The sequence below is a fragment of the Cryptotermes secundus genome, unplaced genomic scaffold, assembly GCF_002891405.2.
Source record: "Cryptotermes secundus unplaced genomic scaffold, Csec_1.0 scaffold1274, whole genome shotgun sequence".
NCBI lineage: Eukaryota > Metazoa > Arthropoda > Insecta > Blattodea > Kalotermitidae > Cryptotermes > Cryptotermes secundus.
The window spans coordinates 362,074-386,016 of record NW_019718632.1 but is presented as its reverse complement, the minus strand read 5'-3'; the positions used below and the strand labels follow the sequence as shown (position 1 = coordinate 386,016).

Genomic DNA, 23,943 nt, shown 5'->3' with positions numbered 1-23,943 from the left:
CTGTAGGGTACAGGACAAAACAAATAGCTGTCGTCCCAGATCAAGAACGAAGAAGATAAAGACATCAGAACATACTGATATAATTCTCTGGAGTAAAGAGAAGACCATACATAGCAGCATCAACACATTCATCGTACAAATGTTGTGTGGGATATTCAGTCCTGTTCTTCATATAATAGAAATAATAAAACCAAGTGAAAGAGTCAAAAAAGTAAAAGCAATATACATCAAAAGGTAAGTTAAACGTTCTTTTCATCAGTTCTCTGTTCCCCTGTCAGAAACTTTGTGATCTGAACAATAACACTCTTTCTAATCTCGTTCATTCCTTCCTTCAGAACCCATGTTATTCTTCATTGGTACTTGTACCATGCCATGCCTCTGCTCGTGTGATGATCCTCCATTCGAAATATGAACAACTGTTGCTATTTTACACTCAGACAGTCATCTGACTTATAAGATCCCTGCATTTGGCCCAATATGTCATGACAGGAACATGGGCAACTCACTGACTGCTCAGAATTTTCAAACATACCCACTCCTTATACAACTGATTTGTGACTAATTCAAATGGGTTGCGACTTGACTATACAACATTATGGAAAACACAGGAATTTACATGAAGATTCAAAGCTTTGTTTCACTCGCTGACAGCCAAGAACCTCAAATGAGTACAGCACAAAATAAAAGACTATCAACAGAACAGAGTCAGTTCTTTTTATGTGACAGTACATCATTCAAATCATGAGATACTTTATTATGAGGAGCTTCACATCTTTGGGCACTAACTAAAAGAGGTGGAACGTAGAATTCACTGCTCGGTAAGAGACATCCCGATAACAGCGAATAATGGCAGAAGAGATTAGACCCTGGAACGTACAGCAGGGGTGTGGACCAAATCCCACTTAATGATTCAGTCCACAGACTGGATGACATCAACTGGCAGCAGAATTCATTTAAAATCATCACAGCTATATATACATATACAGATATAGCAAGTAAATGCAGCACTCAGAGCAGAGATAGAACAACAGTCACTGCTGGCAGACTGCGAAACTACTCCCTCAAGAAGAGAAGATGGCAATATGCATTTCGCATAAGGACCAAAAATTTCAATGTAAATCACAATGTGACAGCACTGTGCAGGGCACAGCAGGATCACAGGAATTACTGGGGGATTAGGGAAACAGTGATCAATGAGAGGTCAATGATTTTACGTTGGTAGCGTTTGTAGAATGTAGCAGCTGATGTTGGGTTGGTGAACCTGAGAATGGCACATCGCTGCTTCGGCAACATCTGAATATTCTGCAAGACAAGAAGAATAAAGACCAGCCAATTACAGTGAATGTTAAGGATGATGACTGAATAACCACAACATGGCCCATCTTCTAATCTTCCATCTCTGATCTCAATGACAGAGAACAAAGTTCTACAATCAAGAAACATCGTTTCCGTGCATCAGTCATATAAATGCTGGCTAACATAACTGGAAAAATCAACTTACACTCTATTTTTCTAACATTATACACAAAAACCTTCAGTACGTGGCAACACAATCAGCTTCCATGCATATATTTTTGCAGTGTAGGCTGGCATGTATAATGGATGACAATAGGGAGTGCCATTGTGAGAGAGTTCCTCAGGAGGTTACTTCAAAATACTGAGGTTAATTTGCCACCAACAGCCAAGGCTAAAGGAGACATTTTCACCATTTCCTGTGTTCATTAAAACAAACTTCATCCTACAATTTTCTGCTCTAAAACATCATCATACGGGCCACACTACACATGATAACACTGGGGAAATTATCCACCATGAGAATATTGACCATATATTCTTTGGGCAAAGAAATGAAGGATGAGACTGGCAGGACATGTAGCATGCACAGCGTAAATATGAAGTGATAGAAATTTCTCCTGGAATCATGTCATGAAAAGAAATCACGTGGGAAACAAAGGCACAGAGAGAACAATAACATTAAAATGGATCTTTGAGAAGTAGGTGAACTCCCATGACAAGGTACAATTAGGACAAATGTTAAGTTGGGGGGAATTTCATGAAATGTTCAGCAAACATCCTCTATCAGTGGTGCACATAAAAATTTCTCAACTGACAGTCCACAATTCACCACACACACCAGTCACTGTTTTATAAAAAATTGCTATCTTACAAGAAGGAACTTTTGGCATTTGTTGTTCCCTGTTAGCAACTGCAGAGTTTGTGTCGGACATTGCTATTCCCTTTGATGCTGTCCCTCTGAGGCATTCAGTGGCAGGAACTAGATCCAAGTCTTGTGGGTGGCCACCACATCCCTCAGAGCTCAGCTGTTTAAGTCACATGTTCGGAAGACTGATATGTCAGATTAAATCATTTTGCATAAGCTCATGTATAATTCTAAATTTCACTGTTCAATAAGTGATTATGATTTCTCTTCAATTTTAATACCACATAAAGGCATTAATATTTAAATCTAGTTTAGACAACAGTGTAACTTTCATATCTCCTGTTTCCCACCATGGACCCAACAAAGTAACCCTCAAATATATTAAGACATTTATGCCATGCTCTTACAGATATGTACAGTAGCCATGGCTGTTCAAGTGTTGTGCCAGTACTGGGGTTGAGTTTTGGATGCAATTCATATCCTCATTATCAGTATTTTGTTTTTAACTTCGTGAGTAAACTCTTTCTCTTGTAAACTTGCAGCTACCGTCCAGCCAGACATATACGAACATCCTGACTTACCTCAAGGACCCCAATGCCCTGACAGAGGGATTTCAACTGTTGCTCTGTTGTGCTGGCTGCCAGATTCTCAATTGATACTGTCTTGGTTCTGGGTACTGCCGGCTGCTGAGCTGCTGCCTCCGGCTGCTGTGGGGTCATCACCTTTGTTGCCACAACAGACCGGCCACCACCCTGCAAGTCCATCACAGTACTTTTAACTGTAAGCACCACTTGCAATAAATGTTTTTCTTCCTTATGTAAATTAACCGCTACAGAAAGTGACACTGGTTGTCATGCAGGCAGGGTTCTAGAACTGATGTGGTGGCAGCAGGAATCAAACTTCAGAAACTTTGACACTGCTCCCAGAAGAGAACCCAACTGACCTTAACACAGATCCAACTGGAAATTGGATTTTTAAGAGAAGTTGACTTCATAATTTGCTAAAAGAATTATAGCTAAAATGACCACAGTGGTTTGGCTGTGTAAAAAGGATGGATAGAATAACGATGCTGAGGTTATTTGAAGGGAAGAGACCTATGGAATGATCCGAGACAAGACGGCTCAGCCAGGTACAAGGAAGCATTGTAACAGAGGAAGGAGGCGCAAAGGAACAAAAAAGAAAAAAAGATTGTGAAAAAAGAGAAAAGAATAAAGTCATCTCACTGATCAATCTTTTGACAAAGGGAACTATGCCAGAACAAAGTTTTTAGGACTGAAGCTCAGGGAATTAACTGAACCAATGTCTTCATCCCTCACCATGCAGAATCTGCAACTGGAAATGCAAGGCTCCATATACTGACCGCTTGTCGCGATGGTGCCCCTTGCTGTTGTGCCACGACCCTCTGCTGCTGCTGCTGCTGCTGCTGCTGCTGAACTGGTTTGGTTCCGCTGTTTGCTCCACGAAGCACCACAGTACGACCTTTCGGAGCCTGCGGCATCACCTGCCGAGGCACTGGTGTCACCTGGCGACCTGCACTCTGTGTGAGCACCAGTCTGCGTGGCATCACAGGAGGCTGATTCGCTACAGTCCCTGGCTGAGGGGCCCGGACAATCCTTTGCCCCGGAACAGCAACCTGGAAATGTTGGTCAGGTTTATTTGGGCTGTTATGAGTACAGGAAAAGTGTATATATTTGTCTGCCACAAACCGGAAACTGAAGGCATGACAGCACACAGACAAATGTCATATGATCTTGCTCTTATAACTATAGGGTTTACAGATCGCAGAGTTCCACACAAACCCGAACACCTCGGCTTAACTTGCTGCAGAACTCTGCTCTTAATATGAACTTAATATCCAACTGGCTGTATTCCACAAATGCTGCAACTTCAATATTTACCTCCAAGCAATGCTTTTAAGGGCAGCTGTACTCAGCACATCACCTCCAATGTAACACACATTTCACGGTCTAGAACGGCATATAAATGAGTCATGAAGCCTCAAATGACATTACCTTTCTACATTTACTAACTTACCACTTAATTTTCTGGACTTTGCAAACTTCAAATTTGATTTTGCTCTTTCACTATTTATACTTCAACACATTATTCATGCTGCATGTTCCCAAAATTCTGGTCACTTTTCAACAAGCAGAATCCAAGGAACAATACAGAAGGAAGTGAAACTGTTCCATGATAACCACAACAGGACTCGCTCACAAGGCATAATACTGGAAAGGAAAAGAACCTTGCTGCAGCCACTAGTGGTTTGTGTGTTACCTTCGCCGTGGGCTCCCTCTTCATTTCCTGTTGAGATGGCGGTACTGACACCAGCTGCGGTTGGTGCAAGACTCCTTGCTGACCCCTGCCAACACTGCATCCTCTAACTGTGCCCCTTCCCCTCTTGCCCCTAACCTGCCACACACCCCCAACAGAGGCAAGCATGGCTGGTGCTTGTGATGGCCGCACATCCTGGTGGAACTGCTGTTGCTGCTGAACGCTGGCACGGATCTTCGTGCTCTGCTGAAGTTTCTGGTGTGCTTGTTGCTGTGGCATGACATGGCGAATTACTGGGTGGTATATCGCAGGCTGTGGCTCTACAGTGTTGCGATTAACAATCGTTGCAATTGCGTTGCCCTGTGGAGGATCTGACAATGACTGGGAACCATCGCCTGAAACAAAGAATAGCAAGTGTTACCATTATGAAGTTCCTCCAGCTTGTGAGGCAATCATTAGTCTAATGTCTTAGAATGGGTGACAGCTGCTTCTCAGCAATTAACATCTACAGCTGATAAAATACTGTTCAACAACCTACAAACCAATCATCCAATCACCCATTCCCTTTTTTGGAAACGCCATCTTAAATATCGCTGAACAATACAACTGCTTGTTATGAACAATAATCCTACAGTGGTATTAATCAGCTCCATAGTAAGGGATTGTCACAATCAATATACTGCAAAGATCTATTACAGAGCTCACAAAAGCTCAACTTCAGATACTGTTTTTAGCCGGGTGACCCCAATCCACACTTTCAGACTCTGTTTCTCAAAGATCCATGTTAACATAATTTTTATATCTACATCTTTGTCTCCCAAAATCTCTCCTTTAATTAAGGTTTTCACATGAAAAATTATACTGTCATATGTATTAGTGACTAATAACGTGGGTTCTGGATTTGATGAACGGGTTTATTACTCCTGATACACAGCACCAATAATTGCATATAAATATAGCACTATCCCTATTTACACAGTTTCCAGTCCACCGCTGCACATGCACTGGGATTCTCAGTTTCCACTAGTCGTCTCCTAGCAATGGACATCAACACAGAAAGTAGCATGTCAACTCACTATGAAGTCTTCTTGCTATTTTGTCATCAATCACTCTGGAACCTCGGAACTAAAAATTCTTTTGGACTCACTCCTCCAGCTTGTGGTGGACTTGTAACTGCCCCGAACGAATTCTGTCACACTTACTTATATAGCCTCAAAACAGACATGGACCTACAGTAAACACATCACATGATCGCTTTCCAGATAGTCTACTGGGACGTCGTTTAGATCTACAGAAAACACAGCTTCCTCTACTGTTGCGTTAGACTGTGTTTACTGAGCTGTTGCCTGGCAACACGTTGAGCAGATCTGTTATAATATGCATTTCTAATTTCACCAATGGTCTGGCCATCCTGTCCACATGGATTTATTCATCCTAATAAGAAATAAATCAATTATAAGGAAGTCTCCTGCTGCCAGGTGGAAGACTAACTGGGCAGTTATTAATCTGTCACTAGGGACATTCGCAAGCGGCCATGAGAGTAACAAATGCATCCCCAATAACTTTATCAAGAACTGGCTAACTGTAATGCTTATGTCATGATGCTGTCACAATGGAGACTATACAGTGGTGATGACAGGATCACAATCTGGTGGGATGAGAACTGGAAGTGGACACCAAAGGACACCTCACCCCATTCCCACTTCGTCCACAACCATGTCAAATATTTTAAATTACAAACCACATAACTAGAAACTCACTAGATTCTACAGGGTTCTGATGATGGTGTACAATTCTCAGAATTACTCGATTTTTGGACTTTTCTCCACTGTCCGGTATTTCAGAAACTAGAGAACACAACATTTCGGGAACTGCGTCCGTTTCTGTCCTCAGGTGAGGGAGGGGACACCTACTCTGTTGGGTCCCTTACAAAAAGCTAATCTCAGTCACTCAATTTCAATCCAGTGACTGAGATTAGCACATTCTAAGGGGCCCAACAGAGTAGGTGTCCCCTCCTCACACCTCATCTAAGGACAGAAACAGATTCACTTTCCGAAATGGTGTGTTTTCTAGTTTCTAAAATACTGGACAATGGAGAAAAGTCCAAAAGCCCGGTAATTCTAGAAACTTAGAACTTACAGATAATACAAACTACCAACTCCTTCAACGTCTCTGTCCGCATCAATATAACATCACTGCAAATCTGTGAGGATGTACTGAGACAAGTGCATGTAGCATGAACCTAAACACTGCTGAGACCATAGTTTTGCTCTCAGCAACAGACATGTTTGTTAAAAAAAAGTTCTGTTAATGATTATGTCCTCAAAGTTATGATCACAAAAAAACAGAATCTATTATAAAAGATTATTAATGCCGTCCAGTGTAACTGATAAATGGTTTTTCCTTTCTTTAATCTTTCATCCTCTACATGTTTTGGTCAGAGCGACCACCCTCAGAAGGATATATCAATACATGTGGAAACTACTGCTACAATGTCACTGGTCATTATCTATACACACAGACACTATTATTACAGTGTCACCTTGTAGAAGTGTTTGCTTTCATCCGTTGTTACGCAACGGAACCTATGCAACGGTCTGTTCTAGCATTACTATGGAAACGACTCCTGGATTCCGAACATGTGACATGTTTTTAGCTGTCACAGGCGTGACATCTACATAATAGGTACATAAAAACACGTGCATATTCGAATGCAACATTCTGTCAAAATTTCGAAGCAATCGGTGAAGAACTTCTGGAGATCTTCGACCAGAGACAAACCAACAGTTACATTTTTATTTATACAGATTTATAAATAATTATAATTAGATTAAGAAAGAAAAAATGATCAACCACACTGGATGGCGTTAATAATATTTTATACTATTGCTAGTGTGACAGACGAGGATGAACAAAATTAGAATCTATTACTCTCTGATATACACAGTAAAGGTAAGGTAAAGTTGTCCCTGTGCTTAACTAATAAAGCACTGAGCCGTGAAGGTGTACGGGGGAATAGATGTATAGATCCATATTTTTTTGAACTCGGGACTAGCTGGAGGTGAGTGGCCAGCTTCACGCACCTGCTGCTTTACCTCTTGGGGAAAGAGTCCCTGGTATCCACTGGATAGGAGGTTGGGTGGACCCCAGAGCTGGTCTGGACAACACTGAGAACAGTAAGTTCTTGACTCTACCAGGAAACGAACTCTGACTCCTTGGTCATCCAGCCCGTAGCCAGTCACTATGCCATCTATGTGATCTGACATATATGGTACAAATGAGAAAGTGGTACTGTGATCATGAAAATATCAATCTCAAGATTTTTATATTTTGCATTATCTGGGACCCCCGAGTAAGAAAAAATGGTTTTTCGAAAGTCTGTGTGTGTGTGTGTGTGTGTGTACATACATCTCACTAGTACCTGAAACTGAATTGATTTTATCCATACTGGTATTAAAGAGTTACAATTTTAGCTTCAAAAATTGGATTCCTTCTAATGGGACTTAAAACACAAAATGGTGATTCTCTTAAAAATGTATCCAAGAATTTTCATTAATCATGGTAACTTATGGAGAACATTCCCTTGAATAAAACTGAGGTCACGGTATGTATATTCAGGAAAATAACGGTATGTACACTAGAGGTGCAAATGTGAAATGTTGAATTTCTTGAAATCAGCTTTACTGGTCTGACAAGGTTTCACTGTCATTCTGTATGTAATAATCAGCATCAGTCCACCAAGCCACAACCAGTTTTGTTTCCAAGATAATGAGATCAAGGTGAACTGTATATTAGGAAGCATGTGCAATGTCTCGGCACTCATCTTTTAATACAATAAATGAAATGAAACTGCTCACAACCTTCTCTACTAACGCCGCACACAGCTGCTCGCTGCTTACCTCCAGGCATAACATCCACATCCTTCTTCTGCAACTCTCGTTGCTTCTCCAATGCTGCCAACTTACGTCTCTCCTCTTTCCGCTGCAGGAACTTCTCTCGTTCCAGCTTCTGCTGCTCAATCTTCTTGCGGTACTCACGTGTCTCCTCGTCCTCCTCTTCCACAGGCTGCCAACAGAAATACAGCAGTACAGCCAACCTCTGTCACCACACGTCCTCATATGCAGCAGAACACAGAGAACTGAAACTGTGGAAGTGAGTTCATCCCCGTCCCTCCCTGGTCTTCACCTTCACTGGTCCAGTGATTGAGACTAGCTCTTTCTCATGGGCCCAACTGAGTAGGTGTATCCATCCCTACCCACCTGAAGATGGAGACAGATCTGGTCTCCGAAACGTCGTGGTCTTTTGTCTATTACATACCAGACGATGGATGAAGTCCAAAACATGCCAAAAAAAGTACATAATTTTCCATATATATAAAATATATTTAAAATAAATATTACAGACTGTGATGAGACTAACATTTCTTTTTATACGAGGTGTGTTCAGGAAATAACGGGAATTTTAAAATTTCGCGGGTTTGGAGAGTCCAATTGTCAAAATTTTTTTTTTATTATGTTGGTATACNGTTTGCGTGAGGCAATCCGAAAAAAACGCCCGGATTTGTGGAAAAACAATTCATGGCTCTTGCACCACGATAATGCACCTGCTCACACTTCGTTGCTTGTTCGTGAATTCTTGGCCAAAAACAATACTGTAACGATGCCCCAGCCTCCATATTCGCCAGACATGGCTCCGTGTGACTTTTTCCTATTTCCAAAAATAAAGAGAACCTTAAAGGGCCGTCGTTTTACAAGCATAGATGACATTAAAAGCGCATCGCTGAAAGAGCTAAAGGCTATCCCAAAAATCGAGTTTGAGAAGTGTTTCGATGATTGGAAGAAGCGCTGGCGTAAGTGCATAATATCGAATGGGGACTATTTTGAAGGCGACAACATTAATGTAGACGAATGAATAAATATTTTTTCCAAAATACGGAAATTCCCGTCATTTTTTGAACACACCTCGTACAAAGAGACTTCTAAACCCTTTCAGGACCAATCCCATGTATATTCATGACTATCTAGCATGTCTGCCAGGTCAGCCAGAAACATACTCATTCCCAGTGTCTGCTTCTGTGCTGAATACACTCACACGATATATTCATTAAGCATTTAACCTTTTGCATGTTATCATGGAATGTAAGTTGAGGAGATATTAAAATAATAACATCTGAATTATTTATTCCAATCTTTCAAAAACAAAAAAGAAAATCTCGTCTGAAGGGTATGTCCATGCTATATAAATGCGAGATGAAGGAGTTAAAACAAAGTTTATTTCATGCTTCATGTGAAGATGTGACGACACAGATTCATAACAAAACAGTAAAAAAAGCAAAGGTATCCCTGTAACCGGCCATGGAGGTCCTTAGGGTTGTGAGATGTTGAGGTTCTCATATTTTCTAGACAATCAGCTCACAGATGGTGGTAAGGTTGTCAGCCTTACATGCCGAGAATATTCATTTTACTCATTTCTGTTAGAGGCTGAGTCGACCCCAGGGCCATAGTGCGGCTGGAAGCATTGGGTAAATTGAAAAAAATCCAATGACCTCATCAGGACTTGAACCCGCAACCTTCTGGCTTGTAGCATTGTGCCTCAACCAACTACACTACCGCGTACCTGATATGGACTGAAACTATAGCCACCTCTCAGAATCATCCATGGTAATAATGTGATATCATAAGATATCTGAGGTTCCCACAGAGATGGGTATTATGGTTATAAGGTCTTCTGGAATGTGGTGACATGTACTGTGGAAAACTTGTACTCACACTTCCAAGGTTGGAGTATTCCTCTGAAATAATAGTGACAACCTACCACATTTCATGACACCACATTCCGCAAAACTGTAATCATAACTCTCAGTTACCATTTGTGATGCAAGTCACAGTACTGAAGTCAAATGAAAGAGATATTTGAAGCCTTCCACCCATCAAGCAATGCTGTAATGGAAACAATATCAGAACAAAATCTGAGATTGTTTGTTTATACTTCTATTTAAGGATGCTGTCAGGAGCTCAGGCTGTATAACGTCGCATGATTGGCCAACACTAAATTACAGGATAAGAAAAGAAGTGGGTCATGGCCTATTTTAAGGCACTACATCAGCATTTGCCTAGAAGGACTGAGAAAATCACAAAAATTCGCAATCATGATAGCCGGTCTTGAGACCAAGATTAGAACCTGGGACTTCCCAAATACGAAACGGGAGTGCCACCCACTGAACCACAGCATGCAGCAAGAAATATCAATTAATGTTACAAGAGGGTTTTTACCTGCTGCAACTGTGAATTCATGTCAGGAGGCAGCATATCCACAGTTTGAACCTCGTGCAGGTTGCTCATATCTGGCATTCTCTGTGTCGGCAACAAAAGATTGGTGTCAATTAAATACTGTCTAACATCACAAAACGGACAGAAACACACAGCTATCAGTTAACAGAAGTATACTTCCTGTTTCATACATATACAGAATGTTAACAAAATGGTTACAGGCTTTGAGGTGTTGTAATAATCACTTCAATGAGCAAAAATGTCCCAGTCAACATACGTCCGGAAACCAGTGTCTGCTGAGAGATCTCTACAGCAGATGCTCTGCATCACACAGCGGTGCACACTTTGTCGAAAATTACTGGTTTCACTTGAACCGTCTGATGGGAATTCTCCAGTTGTTGCTGTATTTGTATTGTATTGTATTGGAGAGAGTGGGTTTCCCCATGCACTTAGACCAACTGTTGGTCCATTGTGCATCCCCCTATGATATTCTACCAGTCTCTATTCCCTACCGGTACTGGTGCGTGCCATCAGTCCCGAGTCAGCCAGCGAGTTTGGCCTCTACTGGCTCAGCGGTATCTCGATGCTTCTCCCATCTACCAGAGGCGTTAGAGTCTACTGTTGGGTGGGAAATGTCCTGAATTTGGCTCAGTGGTCCCCTTGGGACATGAGGTTCTTTTACGTGCCGTAAAGCTACGACACGGGACCCACGGATTAAAGTCCCTCCCGGAGGACTTGTTCCCTGGATTTTTCCGCCCTTAAAAATTCCACGACCTCCGCCGGGTTTGAACCCGCGTACCTTGAGTCACAAGGTGGGAACAGTTGTTGCTGTAACTCCTATATATGTCACTGATGAGTGCTGAATAGAACAAAACCTCTAGGGGTCCCCACAGCCAAAAATCCAGGCGATTAAGTTCAGGAGATTCAGGAGATTGTACAGACCAGATGAACGGGCCTCTGTGTACCATCCACTGTTCATCAATAGTCTGGTTCAGGTGCTATCTGACAATATGGAGAAAATGTTCTGCCCCATCATGCACAAACCGCATGTTCCTGTTGAGGAAGATGCAAATGTTCCAAGAATACTGGTAAATCATTCATCATAAGACTACAGTACATGGCACTTCCAAGCCTGTCGAAAAGGCAACATGCCCTAGCAGCTGATCACCTAAGATGCCTGCCCAGACATGAACTCACCCATATCTCAGCATGCACTAATTTCTGGACATATATTCACTGGGACTTTTGGCTCATTTCAGTCAGTACAACCTCTTAAAACCTACACCACTTTTTTTAATGCCCTGTATATTACCATCTTAAATGCAACATTTATTTTCTGTCTCATATACATCTAACCTTACTACGTTTCAACCATACACTGCCATCATCAGGTATATGTGAATCCTGTGAGCCACTGTATGCTCAATTTTGTGTCACACGTCCATAGTCAACATTAATTTTTTTAAATTATTTGTTTATGGAAATAATTAGAAGTCCATTAGAATCCTGTTGCGCTGCATTCGGTGCCACATTGTGGATGATCTGTGTGTTATTACAGCTGTGCGTATAGCCGTGTGTGCAGCGCTTATATCTGAATGTTATGTGCTGCAGTGGCTTGTCTTGCTGTTCTGTCCGTGTGACACAACATTCACAGCCTCCGCACATGGACACACAGATAATATTAGTATGAACAGTGAAGGCAGGAACTGAGATCCAAGCAATTAGTCTGGTGCTGAATGCTGTCAGCACTTGCATGCTACATGTGCAAATACATAAAAATTTAATTTCAATTCCACTGACCCAGACGGTCCGTCACTTATGCCACAAAACCCACTGAATAGCCAAACAGAAATACCTTTTTCCTTTTTGTGGCTGCATCAAACCGAAGCTGTTTGAACTGAGCACTCCCTCCACCACCTGCTTCAAATGAAGACCGCTTTTTAGGCGTTCGGTTTGATTTCTGCTGATGCACCGGGATGCTGGGCTGGGGCCTGGGCCGGATCATCTGCAGCTGCTGTGGAACATTCATCTGTATGCCAGGAGGGAACCGAGGTGCCATCGCAGATGGTCTGCCACCCTGGTTCATATAGCCAGGGCCTGCTGGATGGCGGTACGGCACCGGGCTGGGCTGACGGAACTTCACCGGGCCCAACACACTACTTGGCGTGGGTAACCGATACATTCCCTAAACAGAACAGTTCTTTCAAAAGGACACAGCCTAAAACATTCAGAAATAATGCTAAAATCTGAAGTACAAGCACTCTGACCACTCTGCACACTGTTAAAAACACGCACATGCCCGCCGTGGACTACTGAGACTCACAAAACAACACTGACCATGGGAACATCACATCAAAAGCCAAAATCAGTGCTTCACTGCCACCTCCTATGGTGTTTACATGTATATTACACATGCCAATGATGTAGCTACTCACACAATGAGTCTAGGGTGCTCCAAAATACTGTTAGCAGTTCTGGTTTCCTTCTGTGTTATTGTGGTGCTGTGAAGTCTGTTGCAAGGTAATGACTAACAATGATTTTGTACTTTGAAGAACAATAAACTTCTGAACCTGCTTACTTGTGTTAAAAGTAAAAATCCTAATAAAATTTAAGTCTGTCTATGACTGAACCTGCTGATGCTACAAGCATTTAAGAAACTTCATTTCATACTAAGAGGACAATAGGCAGCCATACATGCACAGCTTCCTCTGAGTTTTGGACTGCCACTGTCCAGATCTGTGGAGACAACTGTGCTCTGCCAATCTGGATCCATTCAGACTTCTCCGACATACTTTAGCCACAGTTGCTGGACTCTGCTCTCCATACACACATGGGTTACAACTGTGGCAGCTTCTATTAGTGATGTTTATTGTTCTGGCTGGTGCAAAATTATACTTATTTCCATATAACCAACTTTCAACCCACCCTGAAGGGTTATTAATTGTTATTACCTGTCTTAATTACCAAGTAAAATTACCCAATTCAATCTAATTTATCGATAAACTCCATGCCCAATATTCCGTAACCTGATCAAGAAGTCTGGGTCAACAGCACTTTATAAAATTCATTCACATGGCTAAGTTTTGGAAAACTGCCCTAAAACTGACAACATTATGCTTTAACTTCTAACAGATTATAGCAAGTCATCCCAGAAGAAAGTACTTCTTTCTCTCAGTTTCTGTAGCACAAATAGGGCTGTGTTTGTGATACAAAATTTCAAGCTTTCATCAAAATGTCTGCGAACTGGATCTGCTGAAAGGAATCATTGCCTTATGAAGCAATATGACAGAATCTATGTCAGTTCTAACTTTCTATAGCAGTTACAGCACACAGTCCATTACCTGACTGTGATACTGTGATGGAACAGGATGGCTAGCCGATATGAGTTGCACACCATCGTCAGCGTTGACCCCTGCAGCACAATGCCACACACTTGCCTCCATCGGTAGCAGAAAAGAAACACAGCTCAAATGTACATATTGTCAGGGAAGATACAGCTAAATGTCTGGTAATAACAACTTCTTGTAGTTTTAAAACTAACGACCTGACAAACTGAATTACTAGAAGGCATTACGAAAGGCAAAACACTAACACAGAGTATGTATATTGAGTTTCCCATTTAGACTCTCTCCATTTCACATTTGTCACTTGTCTTGATGTTCAATTTACAAGTTCTGTGTGAAACTTTTCTGTTGCACAGTGGGAATTGCAAAGAGAGATGCGTGTCTCAGTGGGTGAAAATATATGCCAAGGCTATTCAAGAACGGAGGAGTCAAGAAAATATTTGGACCTAAGACGAAGGCAGTGACAGGAATAAGGGAAAATTTCATTATGTGGATTTGGACCCTTAACCAAATATAATGGTGATTAACCCAAAAAGGGTGCAATGGGCAGAGCATGTAGCACACATCTAATATGCAAAATTCATGCCAAATTCTGGTCAGAAAACTTGAACTGAAGAGATCATTTGCAGGACCAATATATAAATGGGATGATATCATTATTATCATATTTTATTTATGGTTTATGCAACAGGATGATCAGCAGCTCAGACTATGGAGCTGAATGACAGGATTACCAGTGCGTAACAAATTGGGAAGGCTGTGAAAGGAGGCAGTTATGGCCCCATATAAAGAATTATTCTGATATCTGCCTAAAATTCTTAGGAAAACCACAAACATCTCGATCCTGATCAAGATTCAGACAGGGTGCCCCCAGATACAACTTAATTCAGTCTGTTTTCTCAATGGAAAATAAATCTTGGAGGAATACTATACTAGGAACTGAAGAGGACGAATCTGGCAGCAGACCATCATCAAATTCATCATAAACTTCTGCATTCTGTATATCTTGACCAGCGTACAAAACTGCATACACACTTTCACTTTGCATATATCTGTGTTCTATGGCTTCGTGGTAAGATCACTGTTATATTCTTTGATGCCAGAAATAGGTATCACCAGAAACATTAGGAAAAGTTAGACAAATGGCATACTGCATACTTACCACCATTGGTGGTGGCATATGGTGACTGGCTGAAGAGACTGGCGGTGGCAGAGGGTGATAATGTTGCTGGGGTGGCAACATTTCATGGAACACTCCCTGCTGCTGCTGTGGCAACACTGTCTCATACTGCTCCATTCCAGTGCCATACACAGGCTGGCCATAGTTCATGCTTGGCTCTCCCATGCTATGGTTAGGATGGCGCATATCAGACTCCATTCCCGGGGGGACATGACTTGGCTGTGCGTACATATCACTGCCTCCCTGCTGCAAAGGATCACAGTTATCCTGCCAGTGGGGAACAGTGGGTTGCTCTTGCTGAAACAGAAATGGTTCAAAAGGGAAAGAATTACGTCTGAAGCAAAAGGTGCAGTGTGTTCACATACACTGGCTGCTCTGTAGGATTGGGCAGCAGACTGTAAATCAGCTGGACATCAGCCACAAGGCAGGCAGGTTGTATGAGCTTTTGACACCACATACTCTGATGTGCAATTACTAGGTATATATTTTCAAGTGTTAGTGACTAGACACATTGTTTGGATTGGTAACTGGATTTCCTGAACACTTATAACTCGTAACTACAGGAGACTGTAACAATTACATGGATCTACACACTCTATAAATCGCTACTCCAAACATTACGACTTCTATATCTTCACCAAGCGTTGCTAGGTAACGGCTCCCAACAATGGGCATTTCTCTGCTTCTGAGCTCACATCCTCACTGAATGGCAGCCGGCTTGCAACTCACTCTTGACGGCAACTAACTGGCTTGTTCCATTGGTCCTTGTTATATAGCTCCAGGACGGACTGCACAGAAAACAACGCCTCTACTCTTACATGATATGTAAGAGGGTTGTTGCCTAGCGATGGCCTGCATGTTTCTTGATGTGGTGTGCATTTACTGGCCAGTTGGCTAGCAATGGTCGCCTCCTCTGGCTCTGATATTCTCACTTTCAGGCATTATGTCACAATATCGTTACTGTGGTCTTCCGGGCTGACACATTTCACTAGATGCCTATAACCAAACTCTTGCCTTAAATGTTTCCTTCCACATCAAGCGATTTTGCTTATGTGTTCATGAGAAGTCCAGTGGTGACTGCTACTTTGTAAAAAATGTATTGTAAAAATGGTCTACATTTTTTCTCGTGTCTCAAATGCACGTTTGCTCAACAAGCTTTCTTGCTACAGAGAGACTGCCTCTCCTGCTCCTCTTACGGTATTCATATTCTCAGAGCAAAGGATTGGCCGCTCTGATTCATCCTTGGCTGCAGGTCACCCACGTAACACTGCAAATGGGTTACAAAAGGGAAAGGGTGCAGCTAAAAATGCTCTACACAGATAACTATGCAAAAATAAATGCCAAATCTACTGAAACCTGGTCTTCTTCATGAAAAAACTGATGTTATGAATTTTGCAAAGATACAGCAAAGTGTGTGAACAAGCATCCATTACCATATAGTCTGACATTTCGCTTTAGTCCACATCAAGAAGCACACTTCTCATTTTGCTGTGTCATTTGATTTCATTCACTGGGCTATGAAAACGCATTTCTGTTGCACCTTTTTTCAATATTCTTACCTTAAAATTTAATTATTTCACAAAACTCATGAGCAACTTATATGCAGCAAAATGACCAAGTAACACGGGCCTTAATCCCTTCTGGTCCATTTTACATTAAATGGTTTCCTGGGGCTGACAACAAGAACATGAAGAGCTCCCTCCACATCCTGAATATAGAGAATTACTAATTCCATGTCCTTCCACTGTCATCCCATCAATTCTGTCATTACAGTCTGCAACAACCGTGAATGAACCACAGTGCACCAAGTGCAGGGAGAATAGCAATGTCTGCTGTGCTTCCCCTTCAGCACACTTTCCTCTGTGCCCTATCCATCTGTATAGCCATTCTGTGTACAGGAATGTCGGCAGTCATAACCTTTCTCGGTGCCAAGCACCATGGCCCAGTTGACACAGGCAAGGGCTGGCTGAAGAGAGGTGAAGCCTCAAGCACTGTTTTCCCCACCATCCATGGGACTTCTTCCTGTGGTCTGAACACAAATCAGAATGGCTTCACAGACTTTCATGCAGGCCTACCCCACACAGTGCTGGAACTCCTGACTCATGCTAAGAGGTGGTACTCACTGTATATGACTGCTCTGGAGGGAAGTAGTCTCTTTGTTGTGAGGGTGAGTCATAACGCAGGGGTGGTGCTAATGGGTGGGGATCATGCTGTGGTGGTGGGGGCTGAAACTGCTGCACTGTGTAGCCACTGCCTGGTGGGGTGATCTGGTACGCAGTTTCCAAAGGTTGGTAGGGTGGCGGCGGTTGTGGTTGCGATTGTAGTGTCTGATTGGGTGGCATCTCAGGATCCCAGATCAGCCTCGCTGAAATGAACAGAGAAGAAAATACAGGCACGATACATTTTGGGGTTCTCAAGCATCAGACCTCACATGTCCAAAACCACTCATACAATTAGCAGATACACCATACAGATGAGCCACATACATTCTTCACCATCACAAACAATTTAGAGATCAGCCATCAGCAAATTTCTTCATTCTGACTCCACTATGGACCAGGTCAGAGACAAACTCTCAGCTGAGGGCTGCAGCTGTGACATCATAGCAGCCTGTGAGGACTGTCGGACGATGAAGTCTTTCTAGCAAAGCGGCAACCACATATGGCTTCTACTTTAACATTCCCTATGGAGGACAACTGTGTTTACTGTGCAGCACGAACTTTATGTTAGAATACTGTGATATAATGGCTGAAGGCCACAACTGTGGAGCCAGAAGAGAGGGCCATTGCAACAAATACGTGATTTGACAACGGAAGAATTGTGGGAGACGGTGTTTTCTGTGTGGTCTGACCCAAGGTTATAGAACGAGGACACCAGCCAAGTTGACCATCAGTCATCATCATGAGTTAATTGCAGCCATGAATTATTTGCAAGCTGTGAGATGGGCAAAAACCAGCAACTGTGTGAGCAGAAGAGGATACTGATGAAAGCCATTACCAGGCAACAACCTCTTTTCCAAGGACAGTTTCCTATGGGAGTCTACCTGAACTGAGGAATGATACAGTTGAGTTAAGGACAATGGCAGATAAGTATGGATCATTGGTGATATGCTCAATGGTTTGGAAGTGAGATAACACCATTACTTGTACTACAAAATTCACATGGGCTACCTTACAATTAAGCTGGCTTCAAAGTGTCTCAGCTTCAGCCCAGTTACACAGATGAATTGTAAAGGGTTACTCTTAGGACATTACAACCAGACATCAATGGGCCAGACATGTAGATGAAATGGAAGAAACAAAAAATACACACATAATTTTGGACATATAATAATTTTGCAAAGTAACAGAACTGATGGAAGGATGCTAATATGAAATATGTTACCTTCAGGATGTGGCTGCACAGCACCTCTGAAGTGGGGATTGATAAGAATCTTGTGAGGAGGCTGCTGTTGGCTCAGTTGTGGTCGACTGTAAATGCCTCCTCTAGCACCCGGACGGCCAGTTGGGCGCACAAAGCCATCTACTCCAAAACGAGGCCCAGCAAACCCCTGCTGTTGCTGCTGAAGTGGATGAACACTGAAATTACCAATGAACTGTGGTCGAGGACCTCCACCAGCACCACGTCCTATGAACACCCCCCTACCCCTGCGACCCCCTCTCCAAGCTCCATCTCGTCTCACCATCTGCTTACCATCTTCCACACACACATTGTCTGAAACAGAGTACACATACCACTCACAAACAATACAGCTTAGTGAACTACTCACTCAAGGATGACCTGACACATCTGTCTAAACCATTTCATTCAACACTAAATTAGAGTCTACTGTAACATCTCCTGATCAGAAGAAAATCATATTAGGACAGTCAACAAATCTTTACAGCACATATCAATGTGCAAGTACTTGAGAATCAAAACAGATATTCACAATGAATTTACTGAAACAGCAATCAAATTCAAAGAATGCTCACTACCACTCAGTTCAAAATTTTTCTGCTACGAATGTGAAGAGTTCTATCTTTTGAGACAGTAGGACATGCAGTCCAGAAGAACTCTGTTACATCCCACAACACTGGATTCTCCACGTCTGCTGTTGCCAAGAACCTCAAACCCGACATAAAAATGTGAGGATTAAAATACACAAAACTATGACTTCACCTGTTTTTTTCATGATGTTAAACCTGGTCTCTGACCCTATGAAAAGAACATGGATTCAGAATGGGGTGCTGAGGACAATATCTGGACCCAAGAGAGCGGAAATAACAGGGGGACAGACAAAGTTGCATAACAAGCAGTTTCACAACTGTAACTCATCAATTAAGAACACAGGAGGAATTATGGGACTGGCACGACTAACAGCATGAGGACGAAACTAAGAGCATACACACAGAGTGTTCATCCTAAAACCCACGGGAAGAGACTGAGAGACCTACGTTCCATTATTCTTGATTTATATAACAATACTTTCAACAGCTCAGATTATTAGTAAACATTAAAGTTGTGGCTTGCTCCGAGGTACTACCCTGTGATTCTTCTCAAGGGACTGAGGTAAGTCACAAGGACCATAGTGAAGGCAGCCAGTCTCTAGGCGAAGTTCAGAACCTTGGATCTCATGAATACTTGCCCATCATGTGAACATTGTGATGAAACTCTTCTGAGTTCCAGGAAGCCAAGTCATTTCTTGAGGGGCTCAGTAACTGTCAATTGCACCATCATTCTTGTAAATGACTGACCAGAATGAAACAAATTCTGAACCAAACACAAACTTCACCATTCATTTCTAATTGTATGACACCACAATTAAGTGGCTGCCATCATAAAGTGATGCAACAGTGTGGCAGGTATCAGCGTGACTTTCACACTGATCCTGCTGTTGCTACTGGCAACAAAGCATACCCAATGAATCTGGAATGTTCCCATAAGACTTGTTTGGGGTCTTCAGGGACACAATGGTGGTGCGCTCTGTCTTGAAGCGATCGCCTCTGGACTCTTCTGCGTCTTCTTCCTCTTCCTCAGACTCTACCCCAGGCACACCTTGAGTGACTGATATCTCTTGTCCCTCCACATACCCGGTCTCCTGAGAGATATGTGCTGTGCCCATCAGCTCCCCTGTGAAAGGGAAATCCGCATTCAGCAACACAGCCGGCACAACTTAAAATTATGTCTCCTCTCCTGCATTCCACTTCAGACAGACAACATTAACACCCGCAAATGCAACACATCTCTTCACTCCAACATAAGACCTGGCCTCATTTAATTGAGTACCGCTTTTTCCTCTCCACCCTGAAGTTGGAGGCAGCATGCTCCTTTGAAGTGCTGGCAATGAAGACACTAACCTCCAACATCACTGCAATGAGAACCTCAAATCTCTCTTAATGTTATCTATTCAAAGTAAACAGACTCATCACAAACACGTATGCTTGAAACAAGAATGGTTCTCACCGTGCAGCGTCATGCTGGTCTGTACATACAATGCCAGGCTTCTGTATCTACAGTCTTCAGTTCATGACCAGCTGGATTAAATGTGCAGTGTGTTCTGCATGTCTTTCCTTGCTTCATCAACAACATAATGGAAGTTTGAAATATGCATGCATATTTATTTTACATCCCTGTCAGTAGCCCAGAATACATAGTGTTACATGGCAAGACGATTAGTGAAAATGAACTGAAAGGGGAGGAGCTGCTGAGGTCCAACTGCACATACAACTGTGGCGCCAGTCTGGAGGGCTGGAGAGATATCACACCAGACTGCGAAACTGACACAAAACCTGAACCCAAAACCTTCTGTATCTGAGGAATACCAGGCCAGCAGCACCATTCAGAGCCCATGTTAAAATGCAGTATATCTCATAGATCCATCAACATCTTATCACAGAGGGTGGAGGTGTCTGCCTTATAAACTGAGGTAGGGACAGGCTTGGGAATGTTGAACAGGCTGTAACTGCAAGCTTCATCACAACAGAAACAAAGCCATTATACAGTAGGCTCTCAACAACCTACTTGCAGATTAAGCACAGAACTTTCAGAAGGCCCTGGATACTGAGTATAGATTCCTGTAAAGGTTTAAGTATTGCCCATTATGACATCCATTTCAATAATACATATCAGTCATGCTTTACAATGATTTGCAGTAGACTGTACATCTTCTCAACCTGCATAACTTTCTGTTTCAGTAAACTACTGCCTTATGCCCCAACCTAAGGGTTGCTTTACTCTGCTATAAACATATTTTCCTCCTCCTTTAGCGACAAGCAGTATGACCAGTAGAACTGAGGACTGAGCTGTGGGTAGAAGCAGGGGAAATGCAGGCAGGTACAAGCCTGTTGTCACTTCCCCCTTCGCCCGGCTCCCCATTCTACAGAGATTTGCAGAGCTGGGTTTCAAACAAGTGCAGTCTGGGGTGCTGTGTTTTGTGTGCAGCATGGACAGTGGGTATTTCCCACAGTTTTGCATTATCCATTCTTTTTCATTATACATGCTACTTCTCTCCACTGCCATGAATAATCAAGAGTTCACTTGTAGTGCAATTTTCCTTTACCTGTTGGTTACACTGATGGACTGAAGTGACTTACATCTTTTGTGCATTCGTGGCACATCTTAGGCCCCTCATACACACACAGTTTGGCCTTCCGATTGACCTTACACGCAAAACTTCCAGTTTTCCCTCTCCCGTTCCTTCCCCATACACGCGCAGATATACCGGCAGGCTTCATGCCACAGTCACGGTCTTCCAGCCTATACTGCTGAGTCACACACGTCATGTGCTATGGTCCTGCAGGTAGAACTGACGGGTTTCCTACAGGCCAACAGTCCAAACGAATGGCCGGCCAGCAGCACCACACGCATCAGTTTTGCCTTTCAGCCTTCAACTGTGCAGGCTGAACAGGAGGTCAAACTGTGTGTGTATGGGGGCCCTTAGCAAGATTAATCCATCAAGAGTTGAGTTGTCCGATAGCACAGTAAAACTTGAGCTGCATCAGTACATGAATGTTGCCAACAGCTACCACTGCCTCATATCATGTTGGCCTCACCCTGCTGCTGTTCTACACGATGCAGGAGGTTTGAGTCCTTCATGTGCCTCAGCTTCTCTGGCTCTTGGGATTCCTGAAGCTCCGAGTCCAAATCATCTCCTTCTGTGACACCCAGATCTAACACATCATCAAAGGGTTCGTCTGGCTCCCTGCTGTTAGAATTCATGAAACACAATACAGTATGCATGGGTGAGCGGACTGTGTCCTAACTCTAATTTGCAATCCAGCCACCTACTTAAACATGCTAGACAACATACCTGAACGAGCAGAAAATAGTTTCTGGAGTTTGAAATTTGGAACAAATGGGTGACAGCAGAGTACAGATTTGTAATCAACATAAATGTTAATAAAGTTCATACTGCCACAATCTTCCACTATTATCCCATGATATTACAAAAGGGGAGGCTTTAGAAAACACATCTTTCCACTTACAACCCATCACCATCAGTTACCAACTGTAAGAGGTCACAAACGGTTTCATTTATTTATGTTAAATTCTCAATTTGTGTCACATTATTACTAATTTCACTATGTTCCCTCCCCACCATAAGGAATATATAAAAACAAGGATCCAGAAATAATAACCTCATGTTACTTCTTTGTGTTTCTTGCATGTTTCAAAACATAAATGACTAAATAAACAAATAAATAATGAAGGAAAAACTGTATTTGGGCACTGACCATCATAGTAAGAAATTTAAGGCTGCTTAAATCATAATTTTCTTGGCATTTCTGTATAAACTACTATATCAACTTACCGATATCCATCTCGGCTCCCCAATACGTCTTGTTCTCCTAAATAAACTGTACGGTGACTTGATCCCTGTAATATGGAATACAATCATGTACAGCATGGTTTATCTGAATGTGCATATGTTTTCATACAAGTATGTCAACAAACATGCTTTATTTCAAATTTTCCAGTAAGACTTGCATGGAAATACTCACTTGCACATCATAATCATCTGCCAATAAGGCATCTTCATCTTCATTTCCTAAATCATAGTCAACATCGTCGCCTATATCTCCTTCTAGAAGTGTGTCATCACTGTTGGCAAACAAACCCGTCAAAGAGTGAATTAAGTGGGTACTATCTTCTGGAATGTGATGCTGCAGAGTATAGGAGAAATTTATTGGCGTTTCAAAAGAGATAAACTGTCTCAATTTTCAGGCTTGAATAGTAAGCCACGCAAGCAGCAAAAATGGTTTTCATCCGCCTGCTTGGCTTAGCTTTTAAACCCTGAAGATGGAAGCCAAACTTTCTTTCGAGCCGTCTGTAAACTTCAATCAGACTACACGAGCTCACACCCTAGACAATATCTTCATAGTCACAGCAGTGAGAACTCGAAACTCAGAATGCGTCAAGAATATGCGGAAACCAAGTATGTATGAGATATTAACATCGTTTAGTGCACCCTTCCTAACCCAACCATTTATTGCAAACATACACGAATACGAAATTTCGCCATTATAGTGCTATGGCATGCTATAAAGCCATTTAGCATGTCAGCCTGCTTCAAAATTCGTTAATAAAGACACAATATTAATCTGAACCGTTAGACCGCAAAAATTAATCAAAAATCTTAATTGACGCTTCCTTACTTGTTGTCAGACATATTCGCCAGCGTTCGCCAGGTTCGCTAGGCATCCCATGGGAAAGAGAATAGTCACGACCCGTTAC

The 23,943-nt window shown here is 42.3% G+C and overlaps 1 protein-coding gene across 2 annotated transcripts; it reads right to left on the bottom strand.

The window, feature by feature from the left end:
• Window positions 1-56: 56 nt before the first annotated feature.
• Window positions 57-23,913, bottom strand: LOC111863215 (RNA-binding protein 33). Of its 2 annotated transcripts, XM_023849320.2 has the most exons (16): window positions 23,865-23,913; window positions 23,211-23,310; window positions 23,021-23,085; window positions 22,263-22,414; window positions 20,128-20,340; window positions 18,613-18,942; window positions 17,352-17,593; window positions 15,211-15,525; window positions 14,046-14,147; window positions 12,560-12,889; window positions 10,708-10,788; window positions 8,335-8,500; window positions 4,439-4,830; window positions 3,522-3,794; window positions 2,743-2,913; window positions 57-1,302 (listed from the first exon to the last, which is right to left on the bottom strand). In XM_023849320.2, exons 1-16 carry the CDS (start codon window positions 23,876-23,878, stop codon window positions 1,165-1,167), a joined length of 3,084 nt encoding a protein of 1,027 aa, XP_023705088.1. In that variant the 5' UTR covers window positions 23,879-23,913; the 3' UTR covers window positions 57-1,164. The 2 variants fall into 2 exon arrangements, with proteins under 2 accessions (XP_023705088.1, XP_023705096.1); XM_023849328.2 differs by lacking the exon at window positions 14,046-14,147.
• Between the last annotated feature and the right edge of the window lie 30 nt (window positions 23,914-23,943).